At 41.6% G+C, this 21,909-nt stretch overlaps 1 protein-coding gene across 1 annotated transcript; it reads right to left on the reverse strand.

Annotated features, from left to right (window-relative positions):
- Positions 1-1,667: 1,667 nt before the first annotated feature.
- On the reverse strand, positions 1,668-19,230 carry LOC144261311 (serpin B3-like). Its single transcript, XM_077810729.1, has 8 exons — positions 19,095-19,230; positions 14,109-14,291; positions 12,393-12,479; positions 11,587-11,730; positions 7,777-7,894; positions 6,631-6,773; positions 4,995-5,150; positions 1,668-3,943 (listed from the first exon to the last, which is right to left on the reverse strand). Exons 2-8 carry the CDS (start codon positions 14,274-14,276, stop codon positions 3,539-3,541), a joined length of 1,221 nt encoding a protein of 406 aa, XP_077666855.1. The 5' UTR covers positions 14,277-14,291; positions 19,095-19,230; the 3' UTR covers positions 1,668-3,538.
- Positions 19,231-21,909: the final 2,679 nt, after the last annotated feature.

Consider the following 21,909-nt stretch of genomic DNA (forward strand, 5'->3'; position numbering starts at 1 on the left):
AAAGGGCCTGACACTGCTTTCCCTGAAATCTGTGTTTTGCTTTTGGGTCGGGTTAATAGACTCCAGGGAGAAGCCTTGGGGCTGCAAGTCTGATAGAAGAGTAGAGTGGAAGAGGAGTCTGGGAGGGGAGGAGGATGGCAGATCGATGACCAGTATTGTGTAGGGCACTGTACATGTGGCACACGGAAACTCTGGAAGGAGAGGGACTCTAAAGTGGCAGGAAGGCCAAGTCATGAGAAGAGACACCACCCAGGGCCGTAGAAGCTGTCGGCAAGGGGTGCTAGATGGTGAGCTGCTACACCACCCAGCCACAAGTGGTGCACCTGCCATGACTGCAACTGCAGCTAACTTTCCAGCCATGTGCACAGACAGGCTTCCTGGTGCCTGCTCCAAACTCTTCCCTCCCAGTTCCCAGGGGGTTGCTTCAAGCCCTAAATTACAGGCAGAAGGCTGCTTTCTTGTTTTTCACCTCATATGTACAGAGTAGTCTGTAGATTTCAACTTCTTTCTTTTGCACATTTTTTCAGGGGACATAAATGTATGCTAAAAACTGGTCTAGGTAGATTATATTGGTTTATTAGAGAAACAATGTTTTAAGACTCCCCATTTATGATTAGGAAACAGGGGAGTATAAAACTGGAAAATGAAACTGAGTAGCATTGCCAAAATATCGATATTAATTATTAGTACTCACTTGTCCCTTAAAAATTATTAGAAGAAGGTGTATGTTATAGCCGTGATTGAGGAGAGTATTCAGGACAGCACTTAAACACATGCTAAGCACTGCTTGAGTCCCATTACAATCAGTGGGACATAAGTACATGCCCAAGTGCTGTCTGGAACAAGGGGTCTACATACTGTCTATCACCATGTGACCATTTATAGTAGTGTTATACTCTTGCAGCTTCACTCTTATCACATGCACACAGGTATGTCTTCAACTTCTGTTTGGCTTATTTCCCTGCCACTACTGAAAATGACAAAATACGTAGTGATTTATTGAATCTTTGACTTGATAGCGGTATAGATGCATTGCAATTGCACAAATTAAAAGGTCAAAAGCAAAATACATCTATAATACTTCACCAAAGAAAAGCCATAAAATTACAATCTCGAGAGCGCTGCAGAAAGAGAGTTATTTTCCCCAGTTGCCCTTTTGGAAGACAATTGGTTAATTACAATTTAGATTTTTCTGACAAGTCAACAAAATTTTCTAATTTTGTGTTAAACTCTAAACAACTGGCAGGAAATCGCTACATGCAATTTGGAAGATCCCAAGTTTCCTGTCACAATAGTCTCACAGCTCGTGGCAAACAACTGGACTTAGTCAAATTATAACCAATTAAATGATTTTTAAAACTGCTAATGCAACTGTGACGCTCCCCAGGGGTACCCAGGCTTCTGAGGCACCTCACGCCCATCTGGCCTTAGTGTGAAGCAGTCATGTCTGTGCCTGCTGTGGATCAGCTCCCTGAAACCAACAGCTTCTGGCAATACAAGCACTGCCCTCCAGAATCCCTCAGGCCTTGTCCTCTCTGCACAAGTAGTGATGGACACACATCAACCCTCGAGTCCTCAGAGCGTTCCCTGCAGTGTCTGGTCCCTGATCCACTGAACAATCACAGAATTACCGGGCCTGCCGTTCCCAAAGAAACAGTACACACCAGTTTGTAAGATTCAAGTCAGGATCATTCCTTTACTTCACACCACAGCACTTAGATATGTTTATAGTGAAAACAAGAATACATTTATTATCAAAGACTAGAGATTCAAGTAATAGTGAGCAAAAATACTGGAATTAAATGGTTACATATAAAGCAAAATAACGCTCTTTCTATAGACTAGCTAAACTTAACTAAGAAATTGACCAGCTAATAAAGAAACTTATCTCACCCAAAGTTCTCTCCAGTGTTTTCAGCCCAGCCTGGCTGAGATTCCACCTTCATGAAGCAAATCTGCTGTCCATTTGCTTCTTAGCTCAGGGATGCCTGGGTGTCTTCTTTGCCCCCCAAATATAGTAGAACAAACCATTGAGGTGCACTTCAAGATAAGGTTCTCCCTCCCTGCTGTTTTCTTCCTATTAGTTCCTTTCTGAAGTATTCACAATCCTTCATTTTCATTCCGTTCAGACTGGTGATAGGAGACCCATTGTGAATGAGACAATGCTCAATGTACATGTAAATATGTAGGTGGCTAAACATCTCGTGTATGACAAAAAATCTGTTTTTTATCTTTGCTGGTGACCAGCCCCCAGACACAGACTTTAAGAACATATGTTCAGTATAGATACACCACTCCTTACATGGTTTCCTCACATACATTTCACAACAGAATTGATGAAGAGCGCAACACGGACTCTTATTTCTGACCTCACATGACGTTCTTTTGATGAATGAGAATCAGGAGAACCTTGGAGCCCTCTGCACCCCCTTGCCAGCTGGTATTAAGAGGTTCTGGGGTCACAGCAACATTATTGTTAGTTTTCAATGCAGGTGTCAGGAAGTACAAAGTTTCCACAACATCCCTAACTCTCACCCTGACTGTAGGAGTTTGTATCGGTGTACAGTGTTAACTTTATATTCGGGTGCAAAAGGGTCAGACTCTGTTTTCCAGCTCTCCCTTCTCCCTCTTGCTCCACATTATATTGAGTACTGCCTTCCTCCCCGGTAGTCCTACTCACTTCAGCAGGATTCCTCATGGAGTAAACACAACTCTCTGTGAGTACAGGTGTACTTTAAATGAATCATCACACAAAGTTCTGTATTAATTTAGTTTAAATTAATCATTAAACAAAATTCTGTATGAATATGCCTAATAAGAAATCTATTAATCAAAAAACATTTCCGGGTTATATTTTTGTCTGTATTGTTACAGACATACTTGCTGATAGATATTTTGAAATTAATTACCAAAATAATTGAAACTGGCATGATTATTTTGTGTTGTTTTCCCAAATTAAAAAGAAGACTTTTGCAGAATTTTAAAATATTGTGCACAGAGTTTTTAATTTTTTGGCACAGAATTCCTCCAGAAGTAGTAAAGGTGGCAGAAGGGCAATAACAATAACTGTGAAAACAATGAGCCTGATTATTCACCTGTTACATTGCTACAACTCAGGGCCAGGTTCTCCACTGCAAGAGTTTGGTCAATGCTTGTGTTGATACCTATTCAGTTCAGGATGATTAATAAAATTCATAGTTCTTTATTTCACTACTAGTTAGCAAAGCTTTGGTCAAGGAGATTCCTAGTGATTTGGGACTTTGCAGAGGTGCCCTTCCTCAGGTGCTGAGAGAGTGGGACATTCTTTAAGTAGGAACGAGAAGCAAGTTTGCGGGGGAGGGAAACAGCAGACAAGGTAGGACTGTGGTGCTAGTATCACAGTCCTGCTATGAGTATCGTGTGCATTTTCACCCATAACTATGGAGTCACTATCTAGCTAGAGTGCAAGGAAAAGAGAAAATGAAGAGAATAACATTTCTGTTGTATTTTCTGTACTACAATTCTGTGGCCCAGGATCTCGTGGGTTAGAGATTTCCCTTTAAGGAGAAGAGACTCTACCATAGAAGAGAATGCATTTGGTTTTTTGGTGTCTGATGAAGAAAAGGAAAGGGTGATCAGCCACAAACTGTACAGGTATTCTAAACAAGGATCCACTTAGGCCAATTTCAGTTGCAGCTGCTGCCACAGTGCCCTCTTCATTGACCTCTGCATAAGCCTTATGGACAACCTGACTCACAGACAGGCCATCTGTTTTTGCCATTCCAGATAAATCTGATACTCCTGGGTGAAACACATCGGTCATTCCTAAAGCTTCTAAATATTGCTTAAGTTGAGCGCTTGTCTCGATTTTGAACCGAGGAAGAGACACCTCCACTTCATCTTCTTTCAAATGGTCGGGGCTAATCCAAGTTGTTAATTTCTCATAAGTAAGTTCCTTTTCCAGCTACAGGTATAAAGATACATGGGAATCAGAATCTTGTGGTTATGCGTCAAAATCAACAAGACATGCAACTGTGTGAGAAATTGGAAAAAATGATTTTTCATTCACACTGTGGTAGCCACATCAGGCATGATTCTTACAATACTACTGGGGTCAGTAGCATGACGTACACAAACAGTATGTCTACAAAGGAATAAAAACCCCACAGCTGGCCCGTCTTAGCTGACTTGGGCTACATGGCTGAAAAATTGCTGTGTGGACATTTGGACGCAGGCTGGAGCCCAACCTCTGGGACCCTCCACCCTCACAGAGTCCTAGAACTCAGGCTCCAGCCTAAGCCTGAATGTGTACACCACAATTTTTAGCCCCTCAGCTGCAGGGCTTTTATCTCCATGTAGCTGTACCCTAAAGATTTCCAAATAAGTGTTTGTCCAGTGTTGATTATAGAATCTTGTTTTCTTTTTTTTTAAATAAATATAATGACCACAATGCTGGGTCAACACTGGGAGTCAATGGTGAAACTTTTAACTTCAGTGCTCAGACCTCTACCATTAAAGCTAAAGGACTTGATCCTGCACCAGTGAAGTCAATGGGTGTTCTGCAATTAAATTGTATGGGAGAAGGGTTAGGGAGATGGATCAGATGTTAAGTCTGGCAGCAATATGTGGCAGACAGCCTCTGTGGATCTGCCGATGCGTTACCTATATTGTTTGCATTTATTATTTATTCACTTTTAGACGAGTCTGTGTGGGTATTAACTGTTTAGAAAGGTTGATAATACAAAAATGTAGCAATTAGCTATTAATTACATTGTCGCTGTGCCCCATTTGGAGAATAAAAAGGCTGGCTCATTGTTTGTTTCCTGAAAATTCAATAGACACAGGAACAGCATAAGCAGCCTGCCTTCAGATTTACTATTCAACATGCTGCATACTCTGCAACAAGGAGGAGGAAAGGTAATTTTCTTCTATACTGCCTGTCCAGGTGGTCAGAGATATATTGCCATGTTCATATTCTGGTTATAAGGTTATCATCTCATCATAGGTAACTTTACCTGTGTTAGACCCGTGTAGTCTTTTGGCAGCAGTATATACATACTCAGGTCATCACCCTTGTACGGGAGTTCAAGCACCTGACAATCATGTTCCTTTATAGTAGCTATTTTATACTCGCCCATTTTGTACATCATCTGCACAGGTTTGCTTGTAGTCTGAAAGCAATGACAATTAGAAACAAATGAAATACATACAATATATCCTCCTGTATTTACATGTTTTTCCTTGTATTACATCTTCACTTGGACCCAAATGCTGCAGTGATTGTTTAGGGCCAGATTAGCACCTTCTAAAGAAAGGTGTATATAGTCCCCTTGAATCTCTTCAAGCATCTCACAACAGATTCATCTCTATCTTGGACTCAAGGGAAAGGGTCAGTGAGGCATCGGGGGAGGAGGGACTAGGAAACCCCATAAAGCCCATCCCCATGGTCCAGGATTCCACCATGTTGCTTCTCCCCTGCCCCTTTAAAGCTAAGATACCATTTATCATCTCCCTGTGTCTGCACTCAGGTGCACCCACCCCACGACGAATAGAAGGTTTAGAAGAACAGTTAATGCTATTTTGTTGGACCAACACTTTCAGTAGTTGCCACTGTTAGTGTGTGCCTCACAGTTAGGTTGTCGAGCTTGAGAACCACGCTAAGGACATTAAAACGACAGGCTTTCCATCTTCTGTTTAATTTACATTTCAATATAATAGCATGTTCTTAGGTCAAGTTGACCCAGAAATTTACAAAACCTAAAAGCAACAGACATCCACAAAACAATTTCATGGAAACAAATTCCACTAGGAACAATTTTCCTTTAGCTAAACAAATGTTTCCCTCGCAACGTTGCCAACCTATTTTTGCTACATTGTGCTAATGTGTGACCAACAGAAGGCGAAATGGAACTGAAGCAGTACGAAGCTGGCTACTCTACATTCATTGCCCACCCAGCATGGGGGGATGGCGGTGGGGGGAGTAGCACTGGGACAATGTGCAGAATGTCACCTAAAAAAACCCACTTTCAGTATTCAACCTTAATGAGGAGAGAGCTCAATCTGGTGACAGAATGTGGAAACTGAACACAGACTAAATGGATCGCTTGGTTAGTCATTGTAAATGTGGCAGCAGAACAGCTCATTGTAGGTCTGAATACAATGGAAACCAGTTAAGGGTCTATGAAGAAGATGATTAGAGGCCAGACTGTGGACTGCTCCAAATTGGGAGTGTAGTGAGGGAAGGTACAAGAAGCACCCTTATGCTAGGCCTCTGCTCAGGGGCCAGTCGGTCTTTGCTCACATGAGTGCAAATCTTTACAAGGGTAGTAAACCTAACTGCACCCACAACCCCAAGGGGGAAGGGGAAAAAGCAGGGCTTTGACCTGAGCACTTCCACTCCTGAATGAAGAGCTGACAGGCCACAGCTTCTTATACACTGACTTCCCCTGTGCTCCAAGTGGCTTTGTGAGGCATTGTACATGTGTCAGGCATGATGCACTCTTGTAGCAGAAGCTTTGGGAAACAGCTCCCTCTCCACCCACAGGGCTGGTCTCCAGGCAGAGGGCCATATCCCATGGTAGCTCCCCATTTTCTGCCAAGCGTGTAAAACAATAGAAGCAATGATGGGATATGTGTATTTCTGTACTCTACCTTATTAATCTGAAAAGCTCTTTCTTTGGTGTTTTTTCTGTCAAATTCCACTTCCCATTGCCCTTTGAAGTAGACAGCATTCACGAGGACTAACTTAGTACCGGAAGAAATAGTGCCTGGGGCAAGGAGGTCCTTGATTTTACCTTAAAAAAATGGAGCAAATTATTTCATTTTGGCAGTTCAGTAACTCTAGTTCCATTTATCTGTTGTAATAACATTGATGTACAGTGCATCTATGTACCTGGGTGTAAGAATGTACACATGACACTGGACACACATGAAAGATATTAGACTGACAGGCCTAAGAGGCTGAAGTCTTCTATCTATTCACAGAACAAGTGCAACACAAGCAGCATCTTTGTCGCTTCCCCACACTGATGTGCTTCAAGTGAATAATGGAGAATAGATGCCATCTCCTAAAATGGCCATTTTATTCTTTTTCTGCTGACTAGTCTTCGATCCAAGTCAATTTTAAGTAGTGTGCTGTCATTTACCTTATATGTAGATTTCAAAGTAACAGCCGTGTTAGTCTGTATTCGCAAAAAGAAAAGGAGTACTTGTGGCACCTTAGAGACTAACCAATTTATTTGAGCATAAGCTTTCGTGAGCTACAGCTCACTTCACTGAATGCATCCGATGAAGTGAGCTGTAGCTCACAAAAGCTTATGCTCAGATAAATTTGTTAGTGTCTAAGGTGCCACAAGTCCTCCTTTTCTTTTTGCTTCTCTGTGGAGGAGCTCATAAATCAAGGTACTTTTTGAAGGTTCCCTCTCCTTTCCCCAGTACCTCTTGCATCTGACTGAATAATTCCTTAAACTCCATGCAGTCAACCACACTGGTGGTCTCATCCAGCGCCCACTGAAGTTGTCAGAAGAATTCCTATTGATTTCAATGGGTGTTGTACTAGGTCCAGAGTCTGCTGGCTACTCTGTTCTCCTCAAATATGTTTTCTCTGTGGGAATTAATGATCCATCTTCAGGTCACTCAGGTGGTCAAATTGCTGAGAGCTGCCACTGCATACTGGGCATGCTCCAATTATGACAAAATAGTTTTCTCCTCCAGGTTTTTAAGCACCTTGTACACTTTACCTCATTGTTTTTTTATTAAATATCAAGAAATAGCAGCCAATGGCTGACTTGTCCTTACCCTTTGTAAAGGTTTCAACCCACAAATTTATCTGCTGCCTGGTTTCCTCTGCAGCATTCAGAAAATCAGCTGGTTTCAATTCAGCCTGGTATAACTTTTGGATGCAGGACAGGTATTTCTGTACAATAAGAGAGAAGATCAGAAGAATATATCAGAAAACAGGTCTGTTTTTAGGCTGTCTCCTGAATAAAATAAAATGTTGCTGTTTTTTAGTTCTGCAACACTGCAAGAAATATACAAAAGATTGTTTGTACATGCTAGAGACAGTGTGAGGACTAGCAGAAGGAACTGGACCAGATGGGTAGAGCATAGATACAGGGCCACATAGGTTAGGACAGTTTACATAAAAGAGTCAAACGCTGAACCTTTTTGAAGTTCCGCCAGCTGATTGAGTCTGTGACAGAGTCATTGTATGACCTTGAGAGAGTCATTTAATCTTTGTGCCTCAGTTCCCCAACTGTGAAATAAGGATAGTGATACTGCTTTTCTCCTACCTCTGTGTCTGTCCTGTCTATTTATATTGTAAGTTGTGGGGAAGGGACTGTCTTTTACTATGTTTCTACAGCATTCTAGCAGAACAGGGCCCTGACCCTGGTCGGGGCCGGTGGTGAGCTGGAGCCGGTTCGCACCGGTTCACTAGAACCGGTTGTTAAATTTAGAAGCCCTTTTAGAACCGGTTGTTCCGCGAGTTCTAAAAGGGCTTCTAAATTTACCAAGCCAAAAGCGGCGCCTTAGGCGCCGACTCCACGGGTGCTCCAGCCCTGAAGCACCCAAGGGGAAAATTTGGAGGGTGCAGAGCACCCACCGGCAGCTCCCTGGCCCCAGCTCACCTCCGCTCCGCCTCCATCTCCTCCCCTGAACGCGCCGCCCCGCTCTGCTTCTCCGCCCCCCGCAGGCTTCCCACGAATCAGCTGTTCGCGCGGGAAGCCGGGGTGGGCTGAGACGCAAGCGGCGGCTTCCCGCTCAGGCCCAGGGAGGTGGAGGTGAGCTCCGGTGGGGGGACAGCGAGGAGGGCCACCCGTGCTGCAGCAGGTAACCTGTGGCGGTGGGGGCTCACCTCCGCCACCCTCGGCCTGAGTGGGAAGCCGCAGCCTGCTTCTCTGCTTTCCCCGGCTTCCCGCCAAACCACTGATTTGCGGGAAGCCGGTGGGGGTGGGGGCGCGGAGAAGCAGAGCGGGGCGGTGGTTTCAGGGGAGGAGGCGGAGCGGAGGTGAGCTGGGACCGGGTGCAGGGCAGGGAGCTGCCGGTGGGTGCTCTGCACCCACCAATTTTTCCCCGTGGGTGCCCCAGGGAGTCAGTGCCTAAGGCACCACTTTTGATGTGATCAGTGGGGGGAGCGGCCGCTCTCCCCCTAGCTACGCTCCCCCCCACAGGAGCCAGCGGGACCTACTGGATGCTTCCTGGGAGCTGCCCCAGGTAAGCACCGCTGGGACTCCCCACCTCGCCCTCTGGCAGGTGCTTCTGGCTCATAGGGGTGGGGTGGGCACCCACTATGGTGGCCCATGAGACCCTCCTGCCTGGTTCTGGGGGCAGTCAGGGGACAGGGGAGGGGGGTGGATGGGGCAGGAGTCCCGGAGGTTGGGGGTGGGCAACAACCCCCTCGTGGGGTGAGGAGGGAACCCGTTGTTAAGATTTTGGCAGCTCATCACTGGTTGGGGCCCCTGTGTTATACTACTCATCACAAATAATAATGACTTCTCCCCAGACTTCTCACTACTGCTGCGGTGAGGCTGGTGTTTGCTTTTCCATGTGATCTTGTTATGTAAGGCTGATTTACTCTCTGTTTTTTAGATGCAATAAACATATACAGCCCCCTGGCAACCTAGCCGCTTTAGCAGGCATTTAGAGAACATCGGGTTCTGGTTACACAATGGAAGGTGGACCTAGGTCGCTCTTGAATAACCAGAATATCTGGTTGTCACAGGTCCTCTCGTGGTCCTTAAATGGCTGCTTATGCCCTAAAGGACAGGGGGACCATTTTCACGTAGGCCACTTCCTACTCCCATTCAGAGGAAAGATCTGATAGATTGCGCCTCCTCTTGCAGCAACCAATCCTGAGGTCTCTCAAGTTTACTTTCCATCCTGGGTAGACTGCGAAACAGGAGAAACTGGTGGAACAGGACCCACTACAGGTCTTTCTGTTAGTTCTACAGGTAGAACCCTGAATTTATCTTGGAAGTAGAAACCAATATATACTGTCTGGCCACTTCTGTCGCTGTCTAACTTAGTGTGTCCATGACTGTATATTTATAGCTTATGCTCAGATAAATTGATTAGTCTCTAAGATGCCACAAATACTCCTTTTCTTTTTGTATATTTATATGTAATTCATGAATGTTTTGAAGCACTGTCCTGTAATGTTTCTTTTTCCCCACCAGCCAAAATAACTAAAGATGACTGCAATGGTGCTGCCACATAAAATTTAAAACTAGAAGCAAATTTTGAAAGCTGATTTGTGAATAGTTTTGGGGCCTATGAAATTTCACACAAATGAAATGGTGAGGCCTTGTAAATAATGTGAAATAAATTGGTTAAAAATGTAGCATGAAACCCCAGAACATAGCTAGCAATTTTATTGAATTTGCATGAGCCAGAATTCATAATTCTAGCTCACTTTTCTATCATTGTATTACTTCTAGAGTGCTAACAAGAGTAAAAAGCATTAAAATCTTAATTTTGTCGATGAAATAAACAAATACAACTCTGAATATATATCTGAGTATCTGGTTCCATGATTAAACAGTTACTTTTTTGACTATAGCAACCCTCTAAACTTTATTTTGCTGTTGATGTACTGAAGTAATTATTTAAGTAATAGTTACAAAGCTGAAGACAAACCTGGGTAACAATAATGTACTGTATAAAACAGCTTTTCAGGGTAAGGTTTACATAACGCTGTCTCTTTGTTATATTTTTGTACAGTGTCTAGCCCAGTGAGATCCTGGCCTGTAGGCACTACCATAATATAAATAGTAATAGTAAACACTTAGAAATTTTGCTTTCAGTGCTGTTCAACACACCTAATTACAGTTAGGTTATAATGCTCTATGACCAGGGGAGAAATGAGCAGAGCCTGTAACTAAGACCTTAGATTGAAGTTATCTTAAATATTCCATTCCAGAACCACTTTATTTTAAGATGATTGGCTGTTCTGCCCTACTGTTCAGTACCTCCATGGGATCAACTCCACCCCTTGTCTAAGTGGACACAACTCACTGTGGTAAACCCAGGACAAACAGCTACAAAAAAGGGTGGAGTAGTAATTAGTCCCAGGGGATTAAAAGGCCTCTCCCTGTCCACTGAGGAGAACCATGGGGAAATAAGGTTCAGCTGGAAAAGTGGTTGCTAGAGAACTAATTAGGTTCAGCTGGCTCCAACTGCTGGAGACCCTTTTTTTTCTTTTTCTTTCTTTCTTTTTTTTTTTAACCCTCCCCGGGGTGGAAGTAGGGGGAGGGGGTGAGAGAGTGAGAGAAGTAGGGAAGCCGCCAGTAGAATAAGGACAGCAAGACACAGAACCCTTCCAGGAAGGGAGGCTGCACTCCCTGCCCAGAAGGGAGGGAAAGTAAGCACCAGGGACTGATCAGGGAAAAGAATAACCAGACCCTGTGCTACCTGTAAGGATTTGCCTTGCCCAAGCCAGTCTCTCCCAGGCTAAAAAGGACTGAGTCTGCTGAGGAGAACAAGGTACTTTGCCACATCACATAGAAGTCAGCAGGAAATGGGACCTCAGCTGAACTAAGTCCATGTTGTTCATCTCTATCTGTCCTACAATGTCACAGGCCGTTAATGTGAATCCCCAGTGCAACTCACCTGAAGAAAATTGAATGTCTTTTCTCCATACAGTCTGTTGGCATTAGCCAGTTCGTAAGAAGTGGTAGGTTTGTTGATTGCAGAGAAGATGTCATTAAACTGGGAATGAATCCCTCCAGATATATCACACTGATCGTCAGGAACCTTCAAATAACACAAAGCTGCTGTAGTTTATTTCTGACTGAAGAAGGCTGAGAGTAACAGAGACACTGTTTTTTTTTAAATAATTGTTCTTCTATTAAACCATTCAGATTCAATAACTTAACTAGCTTTGCCTTGTCTGACTTGTTCTTGTTCCTGATAATCTGGAGATCTATGGAGCAAAAGTCCTATTATAAGGACTAAGTAATCTGTGGCTCTTTTGGGATTTTCCACTTGTTACTTATGGAGCACTACACCTGCGAATTTGTTGAACAATTAAAAATGTTCAGGGTAGTACAGTTCTGAATGCTTTCTGTATGTCTGAGTTATACATGCAGATGTGCTCATGATCATGGTAGGAGCTCACGGAAATAGCAAGATGCAAACTGAACTCATCACTTCTGAATGCCCCAAATCAAGCATATAACTGAACAGCATTTTCAATAAAAAAAACCCCTAAACCTTACTCTTTGCTATCTTGTGTACATTTTTATCCTTCTCCCTTTACCTTCTGTCACCCACCATCACAGCATCCCCCGCATTTTTATGTTATAATTCTAATCTGCCAATTTGGGGAAGTTGAATCTAAATTCCAAAGTTTGTCCAGCTCCAACATTTGTTCTAAGATACCGGCAGCTGGGGAGAAAGAGGTAGTCTGTGACTACCTCTGAATTGTCATCACTTCTTGTTGCTTCAGAAGAGCTTCCTGTTCCTGGATTTTCATTTTCTCTAAGTTCAATGAAGCGAAGAACCTGAGGTGGAAATGTAACATTGCAACAGTCATACTCTGTATTGATTTACTTATGACAAAATGTGAAACTGAACTTGTCACGAGAAAATTCAGTTGTCTGTCTTACCTACTGTCCTTTCTACTGGAGATAGACATCATGATGTCAAAAGGCAGGTGTTCTCAACTTTTATCATTGGATGCCCCAGTCCATCCATTGACATCAAAATCAGTAAGCCATTTAGTGAATACTACTTAAAATCTCTAGAAGGGAGAGCTATATTTCTATGACTGTGGAACTCACTTTCTATTTCTTCCTATAATATTCAGTTTTTACACCTTGCAATAGGGTAATAAATTCAGGAGGCATGCAGTGATTTGCAATAGTGGATGCTATCGCAGGATTGGGACTTGGATAAAAGCTTATTTTTTACAAAACCTAAATTTAAGGAACAGTCTCAAAACCAATGGAAATGCTTTCAGAGTTTGCTAGGTTTAATTCCAACAAATGTAGTGTTTGTTTGTCAAATGTAGAGTTAGCTCCCACCCATATTTAAGCAGACAGGAGTTTTGCCATTGACTAGCATTGGAACCTGGTTTTTTTGTTTGTTTTTTTTTTAATTTCATTCCTCTCATGTGCAGATCCCTTTACAGCTGCTAACTGTATTGGGTCACATGTCTAGCCTTTACAGCAAAATATCTATCTGGAAGTTCTAATAATGACAGCTGTATTCAAAGACTGATGCCACATGATTCTTGATTAGTACTAACTCCTGTGCAATCCAAGCTTGAGAAATTCAAACCCATTCCTAATGAAAAATGTGACTCATACAGGCTCATGGGATCCAAAATAGGTTAATACTTTTGCCAAACTAGATATTCAAATTATTTTTTATAACTACGACCAAACTTGTGACACTTCAGCATTAGTAAATCTGACGCTCAGCACGTTCATCGTAAGCAACTAAAAAGGACCCTGCATCTGAGATACACAGATTTATGAAATAACCATTTAGGGCTACATCTCTCTCTTTTGGTATAATGCACAACACAGAAATGTCCCCAAGCAGTATGAGTAAAATGAAGATGAGGGGCCAGAAATTGCAAATATTGAAGAAATGTTTCTCTAGGTTTTATCTGAGATGACCTCTTCTGCTGGGGCTGAGCTTTTGGCCAAGAGGCTCAAACATCCCTATGGGCCAAAATAGACCAACCTCAGCAGAGGGTAAGTGAAGCTGCAACAGGCCAGAGTCTTACAAACAATAATACACCCAAGTACCATTATGGACTACTCATGTATGTAATGACACACACTTATGGAATGGTTGCAAGATCAGGGCTTGAGGGGGGGAAATCTCTTGTTCTTGGGCTGGAACTGTTATTTCCAGTTCACAATTATGTTCTCAACCTGCATCTTCTGCCAGGCACACTTTCAACGGCATAAAGTTCAATCCCATTCAATATAGAAGTGCCTTTCGACCTTAACTAGGGCAATTGCTGCTTGTGCCGGCTATATTACCCATGGAAAAGGAAACTGCTCTGAGTTACAATGAAAGAAAAGCCTTGAGGAGCTCAGGTGACATTGCACGTGGGAATGGTCTGCCATTGTTGAACAAAAATGCAGGTATAAAACAAATGACTTATTGATGCCTACCTTTTGTATCTGGGCGGCAGTATTACCTCTGGCCCCAAGAAGGACCATGCCCAGGGCAGCAGAGATACTCAGAGGAGAATAGATGATATTTTCAGATGGAAAATCTTTGTTCAGTACTTTGAAAAAGTCAAAGCAAAATTTTGTAGTTGCTTCACTGATGGAGTTCATTGTGAAAATGAAAAGCTGTCGAGGAAAAAAATAAACCAAATGAATGGAGTTCAATAGTCTCTTTTCTCAACCTCTTACTGCATCAGATGTTTTCAGTGGCTGTCTTGCTAGTTATACACTCTTGTCTAGCTTCAGAGTGGAAATGGGCATAAGTTTTGGGAACTTTGTGATACAGACTTTTAAAAAAAAGAATTCCCATTAAGAAAACAGACTCATCTCCAATCCTCCACCCAGGAAATTGAGACTCTCCTTTTTCTTCCTTTTCTGCGGCTAATGTACAATGCTACAAGGAGTAAAATCTTCTACCAACACCATTTCTTAGAGCAATGAAACCCACTGATGCATCTCCCCATCTGACTTCAGGGGAGTTACTCATGATTTACAGCAGTCTGAGTTCAAAATCAGCCTTCCTGAGAGGGACTATGGGATGCTCCACTTTCTGTTTGTATATGATCAGGGCCACACTAGGCTCCCTTTTGCACCCAGTTATAGCTAGAGCAACTTCAGAGGGGTGAATCCAGATATACACAGGTGTAAATTATAGCTTAATTTGACCCCTGGTATCTAGGTAACAACAACAGACAATGGGTAGAAAATGATTTGATTAATATGTGATAAGGTATCACTGAATCAGCCTATTCTATTATAAAAGAAATATACACTATGTAAGATGTGTGAACATCTATTTATTGCAATACGTTTTCCCATTGGGGTTGACTGATAGGAATCTGTCTCCATTAACTCTGAAAAGGGATACCCTTGATTTCTTCCCAGGGAGGCATTCCAAGACTTTCACAAATAGATAAAAAGACCCAGGTGAAGTTTTTCTGACACATAGTTTATCTGTAAAAAAATGTAATCTTGGTCAACCTGAAACTATTCACGAATTTGACACAAATTTACCAAAGAGTTTGGGCCAAAAAAACATTTTCAGGTTAGATTTGTTAAGTGGCTGGTGCTGTGCTCCTTGCCCTCCCCCATTTTATCTTTAGCCCAGTAAACAGGTGGTGGAAATGTCCCATAGAACTTCTGCCCAAAGGTTAGGGCATACACCTGGGATGTGGGAGACCGAGGTTCAGTTCGCCCCACTGCCTGATTTGGAACAGTGAGTTGAATTTCAATCTCTCATTGCTCAGGAGAATGCCGTGAGGCCTAGGCTATCAGGCAGTCTTCAGTGAGTCTCTTCCACTGAAGCTTCTCCACTTAATATAAATTAGTCATTGGAGCAGGGACTTGAATGTGGGTCTCCCTCATCTTAGGTGAGATTCTTCACTATTCAAATGGATGATCCTCGTGGCTTTCCCCTTCCAAATTCTAATCCACTGTTGTTCCTCGGAAATAGTGTTATATAACATCACCTTTCATTTTGTAAGCAAGACGTGAGAAATAATTTTTCCACTCTACTCACCACTGATAAGGCCCTTACTGGAGTACTGTGTCCAGTTCTGGGCACCACAATTGGGAAAGATGTGAACAAATTGGAGAAAGTCCAGAGAAGAGCAAAAAAAGTAAAAGTCTAGAAAACATGACCTATGAGGAAAGATTGAAAAAGTTGGGTTGTTTAGTCTGGAGAAGAGGAGACTCAAGGGGGATATGACCACAGTCTTCAAGTACATAAAAGGTTGTTCTAACAAGGAAAGTGATAAATTGTTCTTCTTAGTCACTGGGGACAGGATAAGAAGTAATGGACTTAAATCGCAGCAAGGGATATTTAGATTTGACATTAGGAAAAACTTCCTAATTGCAAGGGAGAGAAGGTGGGTGAGGTATCTTCTATTATTGGACCAACTTCTATTGGCGAGAAAGACAGGCTTTCGAGCCACACAGAGCTCTTTTTCATGACTGGGAAAGGTTCTCTCAGGGTCACAGCAAAATGCAAGGAGGAACAGATCATGGACTGACACCCCATCACTAGAAGTTTTTAAGAACAGGTTAGACAAACACTCGTCAGGGATGATCTAGATAATACTTAGTCCTGCCTCGGTGCAGGAGACTGGACTAGATGACCTGTTCAGTCCTCCATTCCAGTCCTCCATTCCTATGATTCTGTGATTTTCTTACTTAAATATTTCATTTCCATCTCAGACTCTTTTCAAAAATATGCACAGATTTACTGATGTCTGAGGTTCAGAAGAGAAGTTTGTGTGTTATTGTTAATGCAAAATGCTTTGTTATGGAACAAGTAAGAAAATTGCTGAGAATCTCTTTTCCTAATCATTAATAGCTGGCAAATTGCACATTTCACAAGAGTTGATGATTATATGTAGCAATGTGATATGCTTTGGAAAGTGGTGACACCTGCAACAATTTATGTAAATCCTGCAAGCCAAATTTTGCTCTTACACTGATATAAATGCATTGTAACTTACCTTAAACCAACAGGATCTGTGGGGATCAGGCCTTCTGAAAAGCAGGCTGTTTATTTAGGTATCTAAATCTGGGTTTAAATGATTACTTTTAGGCATCCACATCTGAAAATTTTGCCAAAGTGACTTGCCCACAGTCACACAGGCAGGAATAGACTCCTGAGCCCCAGCCTGGCACCTTTAACACACAACCCTCTGTGGATGTAAAATTCTGGAGAAGCTGGACTAATCTGTATAAATCTAAAAAGGATTGAGTATAGCGAAAGGATTTACAAAACTTCCCTTCACCAATTATAACAGTAACTAAAACGTTATCCTTAAATGGAAGAAAAGCTTACCTGGTCATCAGAGATGAAGTTTGAAGCTTGCTAGATTATGGTGAGGTATCTTGCAAAGTTTTGGGATATAAAGCATTTGCAACACCCACTGGCATTATCATATATCCAAAATTATTGCTTTTTATGTCCAAATGGTTGCTTAAAGGTAACTTTCATAACTAATTAGAATGCAATCCATAGAATAACTTTTATCATTCAGAAAATGTAATTACCATTCTTGTATAATGTGTGTGGACTCCAGGAAAGATAAGACACTAGGAGTCAGATTCTACCCCCTTTGTTGTATATTTGCACTGATCCTCCAACACAGAGCTGCCCTAAATATGGTGGATTCAGCCCCCTTGGGAATCCTTCTCCACAGAGGGGTCCTCCACTGCCATAGAGCCACTCGAGCCAAGAGTAATGAATAGAGTGTGGGTAGTGAAAAGGGAACATGCATAACTTTATTCATCTAAGAAGGTCCATTGAATTCACATTTGTTTTTGATTCCTGGAGTAGTAGTTCTTGATTTTTGTTTTTTGGGGCCAAAGAAGGACCCTTCCTCAATGTACTGGTTAACTATTGTTTTCTCCTTCAGTCCGCCGCACTTCCTTACTACCCTGATATCTGTTATAGGAAGCACAGCGCTGCCAAAGACCCATAGATTTCCCAAATGACATGTGTTTGATTGACCACATATATATTGTGTGTCACCTGGTAATTTTAACTGGATTTATTAATTAATTTTTTAAACCCAGCTATAGTCTTCTATCCTCCATATTAATAGCTATAAAACAGTATCACTTTAGACAACTGCAATTTAGTTGTGGTTTCCTGCGGACTTTGGTTGGCAGGAACCTGTGAATTTCCTAGCTTAATGTTCTCCTCTGCTAATGATTTGCCAAATGGACTTACAACATTTTTCATTTCCTATAAACATGTTGTGCATCAATATGGAATTCAGTACTATCGTGGAAAAAAAATCCTTAATTTGTCTTTATTCAGAACTTCCACTGTCTAAATTCCCATTGGAGTTGAAAGTTTTGACCAGATTAAGGACTAAGAAAATAGTAGGGGTCAGATTCTGATATGTGGACTGAAACTGAGTAGTGCCTTACTCTTTTAATTGTCCAATTGATTTCAAAGACCCTTACGGATGTTGAATAGGACTTTCTCCTGGAGTAGTCCTGTTCATTCCAATGGGACTACTCAAGCAGTGAGTTGCTACTCACTGTCAGACCCTGATACCCTCAGCAATTTGGGGGTGAAATCCTGGCTCATTTGAGAACAACCACACAACTCTAGTTGAGTTCAGTGGGCCCAGGATTTTACCTTAGTCTCCAGCTTGTGTTGTTTTCTCTGTATAGGGGCAAACTAACTTTCCTCAGAAACTGGAACACGTATCTAGTTGACAATAATTCCAGACTCCCTTAGATTATCTGACCTATTGTCTCTGCTGTAAATCGATCCTTAGGTTCTTGTATGACATGCAAATCACGCATGGTCTTTATTATTATTTAAAGATTGATTTGAATAGGACTTAGGCACCTAACCTGCTTAGGTGCTTTTGAAAATCCCAGTACACACCAAAATGCATCTTTAGTTGCCTAAATACCTTTGATCATCTGGTTCTCAGGCCTTGGCCTCTTAGGTTTCCCTGACGGTCAATATGGTTCATTATGGAGTATCCAAACACATACTAAGTCATGAATTCTTTTGTCATGAGAAGTCAAACAAGAAGGTGGCAAACTAAAAATATCTTTTTTCTTCCCCCTAGGTGGAACAACAATTTAGTTTTTGGCCCATGAATTTGCTGTCTTTTGCAATCTAACAGCAAGAACTACCACCTGCACAGATTTATCCTTATTTATCTAATTCAAGATTTTAAGGAACTAAGAAAATTCTTCCTTTGATTCATCTTGCCCCACATCAGCATTTTTTCTTAAAACTCTGCAAGTTTATAATATTTGCACTCGGTTTTCTAGAAACAGAAATCTAAACTAAACTCATGATGGAAATGGGCAAGCCCTGTTTTACTGCTTGACATGGATGTTATCATTTAATCTGCCCAGGGTTTAACTAATTCAGAATAATTGTCAAAAAGCTAATTGTGTCTATACAAATATCTACATTACCTTAGAGTCCTGTGAGAGAGAAGGAATTACTTGTGTCCTCAGCCAAGTTCTGGGTCTGTTTGTTAGGCAATTGATATGTTTAGATATATGGAACAGTTGCACTTCCTTCCAGCCTGCATCATCCACTCTTACAGGTCTGTATCTTTCACCACTTATGCTTACACCTCCTCCCCACCAATTTCCAGAACTTTCTGTTGCAATGTTTGCCTTGATTGTTGACATACCCTATATTTGTTTGGCAATAAATAGGTTTAGAAATAAAATGAGATTGCACCTCCCTTTCTTCCTAGCGGACATTCTCCACCCCTAGCGCCCAATATGTTTCACCACCTAAAACTACTCTTGCTCCCGACCACTTCCCAGAAATTTTTGTTGTAAAGTTTGACCTTATTATTGATCCATTGTATGTATTTTAAACAGCAAACTTAGAGATTTAGAAGATGAATACAGTGATCTTATAAGATATGGTATTTTAGACATAGGATAAGCAAAAATAACACCAAGTGGCCTACAGTAAGAATGGCTGGTGATGTCCATTGCAACTCTCTTTTGTTTGAAATAAGTACAGATAGTGTTTAACTTACACCAAACAACACAAATGTTTGTCTTTCTGCTGGATGTGTGTTCTGTGTGGCCTGATTCTCCACTGCATTATTCCAGTTTTAAATCAGTGTAACGCTATAGATTTCAGATGAGGCATATCAGTGTAAAACTGGAGTGATGCAGGGATCAGTGAGGCCTTGTGACTCCACCATCCCCATTTAAAACCATTAGGGATATGGATACTGCCATGCCAGATCAGACAAACCATCAACTTGAGCCTGGTATTCGGTCCCAGCAGTGACCAATACCGGATGTTTAAGTGGAGGATGTAAGACTCCAAAAATGGGCTTGTCAAAGAATGCCTGGAATGAGCACTAAAATATTCCCATGTCAGAAGTTTCTCTCTAATTCAAGGCAGTTGTGGGTGCTGTGAGCACTGAAGGATGAGGGCTAGTATCCCTTTTTAATTTAAAGGCTGGATTAAAGAACATCCCTTGATACACAATCTGATCTGCACTCAGTGCAGTGGATACTGAAGTGTAGAAACATTTTTTTTAAATCAAAGGGTTGTTTGTTTATTTCATGCTGAGACCCACCATGAAAATTAATAGCTCGTGTGCAGCCAAGAGTTCCCTCTCTCCGAGATAGCAGAAAAGGAATTCTGAAATAAACAGGTACCTTCATTCTACATAGGTTGGGCTTGTATTTTGAAAATCCAAGTCTGTTAGCTGTATGAAGGAGCCCTTTTCTTGAAAGTGTGTCCGTGCAGACCTATATAAAAGCGACTGCTTTGGGGTTACATTTTAGCACACAGCTTTATCACGTTATATTCAACAGGACAGTATTTAAAGGGAATATGTTTGTGCAGTCATAGTGAGTATAATAAAATAAATAAACCCTTATGTAATGTCATTTCATATTTGTTCTTTTCCTGTTTACGAAGCAGAACCAAGAAGTAAGGTGTGTGCTTCCTAGAAGCGTGGACTTCCAAAGTGCTTGCAGGCTGGTGGGAATATTTTCAATATACCTAGAGGTTCGCTTGTGTACCCAGCTTATTTAATCTCTACCCTGAAATCAAAGAGTTAGGAGCAGTCCCAAACAAAGGGAGAAAATTACTCAAAAAGCTCTGTGCTTCTAATATTTTATTCCCCGGTAACTGGTTGCTGGGAATTTGCACAAACAGCTCTAACACCAACATTTATGAAGATATGGGTTCTACATAAACATACTGCACAATATTTACAAATAAGTATTTAGGGCCTGATTCTCCATTGCCCTAGTTGATACCAGTGTGACTCCATTGATTTCAGTGAGGTTACTCCATCATAAAACTAGAAGACGGCAGTGGAGAATTAGTCCCTAGTATGATGCTAGCTGAAAGTAAAATTATTACAAAGCAGATGGTTGCAAGGAAATGCTTTTTATATTTTACATAGTTGTTTCTTGTACAGCACTTGTGTTAGAGAGCTTATTCCTTCACTCTCCCACTTCCCTGGTCCTTCTTGCATGAACAGAGAGCAACAATACCCGAAGTCCGAAGGTGCAAACAATTCGATATTTATTGGGGTGAACTTCCAGCAAGCTTAAATAAAAGTTCCTTTTTCCTTATTTTCGAATCCCAACTTACTTCCTGTTTGCCCCTAATTTATATAGTAATATTCTTAGCTATACCTTAACCAATCATTCTACTGAAATTTAACTAACCAATCCTAACATATTGTAACATGATTAGCTAACCAATTATATCCCACCACCTTAATTAGTTTACACCCAGCAAAATTAAGTATACAGCAGACAGAAACAATCACAGAACCAGACAGAGAGGATGCCAATAAACAATAGCAAAGTGGGAACTATAATGACAAAACAATACAGAAGTGAGGATTTCACAACTACATCTATAAAGACATAAGAGTTTTCCAGCTGTGTCTATTGATAAGTGAGTTCTTACCAGACAGAAAACTATCAACCTCAATTTCCTTTTACATCTTCTAAGCACTTCCCTTTCTCTGGAGGTGATAGGCACTATCAGGACAGGATTGTATTCCTAACAGCCCAATAGCACCTTCTTTCAATGTGACTACTTTGGAATGTGAGGATGTAACCGGTCGCTTCCCAGCTTATGGCTGCCTCTGTCGCTTAGCCAAAGGCCTTAGCCTAAGAACAGGGCCTCAGGCTGTCACAGTAAGAGAAGGCCCTTACACTGGCAGACAGTGATTTTGATTCTTTCTTTTATACCTCTAACTAGCCAAGTGATAAGAATACACCTAAA

The sequence above is a fragment of the Eretmochelys imbricata genome, chromosome 2, assembly GCF_965152235.1.
Source record: "Eretmochelys imbricata isolate rEreImb1 chromosome 2, rEreImb1.hap1, whole genome shotgun sequence".
In the NCBI taxonomy this organism is placed as follows: domain Eukaryota; kingdom Metazoa; phylum Chordata; order Testudines; family Cheloniidae; genus Eretmochelys; species Eretmochelys imbricata.

Bases quoted from the DNA above. Each gene is read 5' to 3' on its own strand.
- LOC144261311 (XM_077810729.1), bottom strand. From the start codon at position 14,276: ATGAACTCCATCAGTGAAGCAACTACAAAATTTTGCTTTGACTTTTTC. The intron at 7,895-11,586 runs GTGAGTTGCACT...CTTATTGTACAG, and splicing joins AGACATTCAATTTTCTTCAG to AAATACCTGTCCTGCATCCA. The intron at 5,151-6,630 runs GTAGAGTACAGA...CATTGCTTTCAG, and splicing joins GAGCTTTTCAGATTAATAAG to ACTACAAGCAAACCTGTGCA.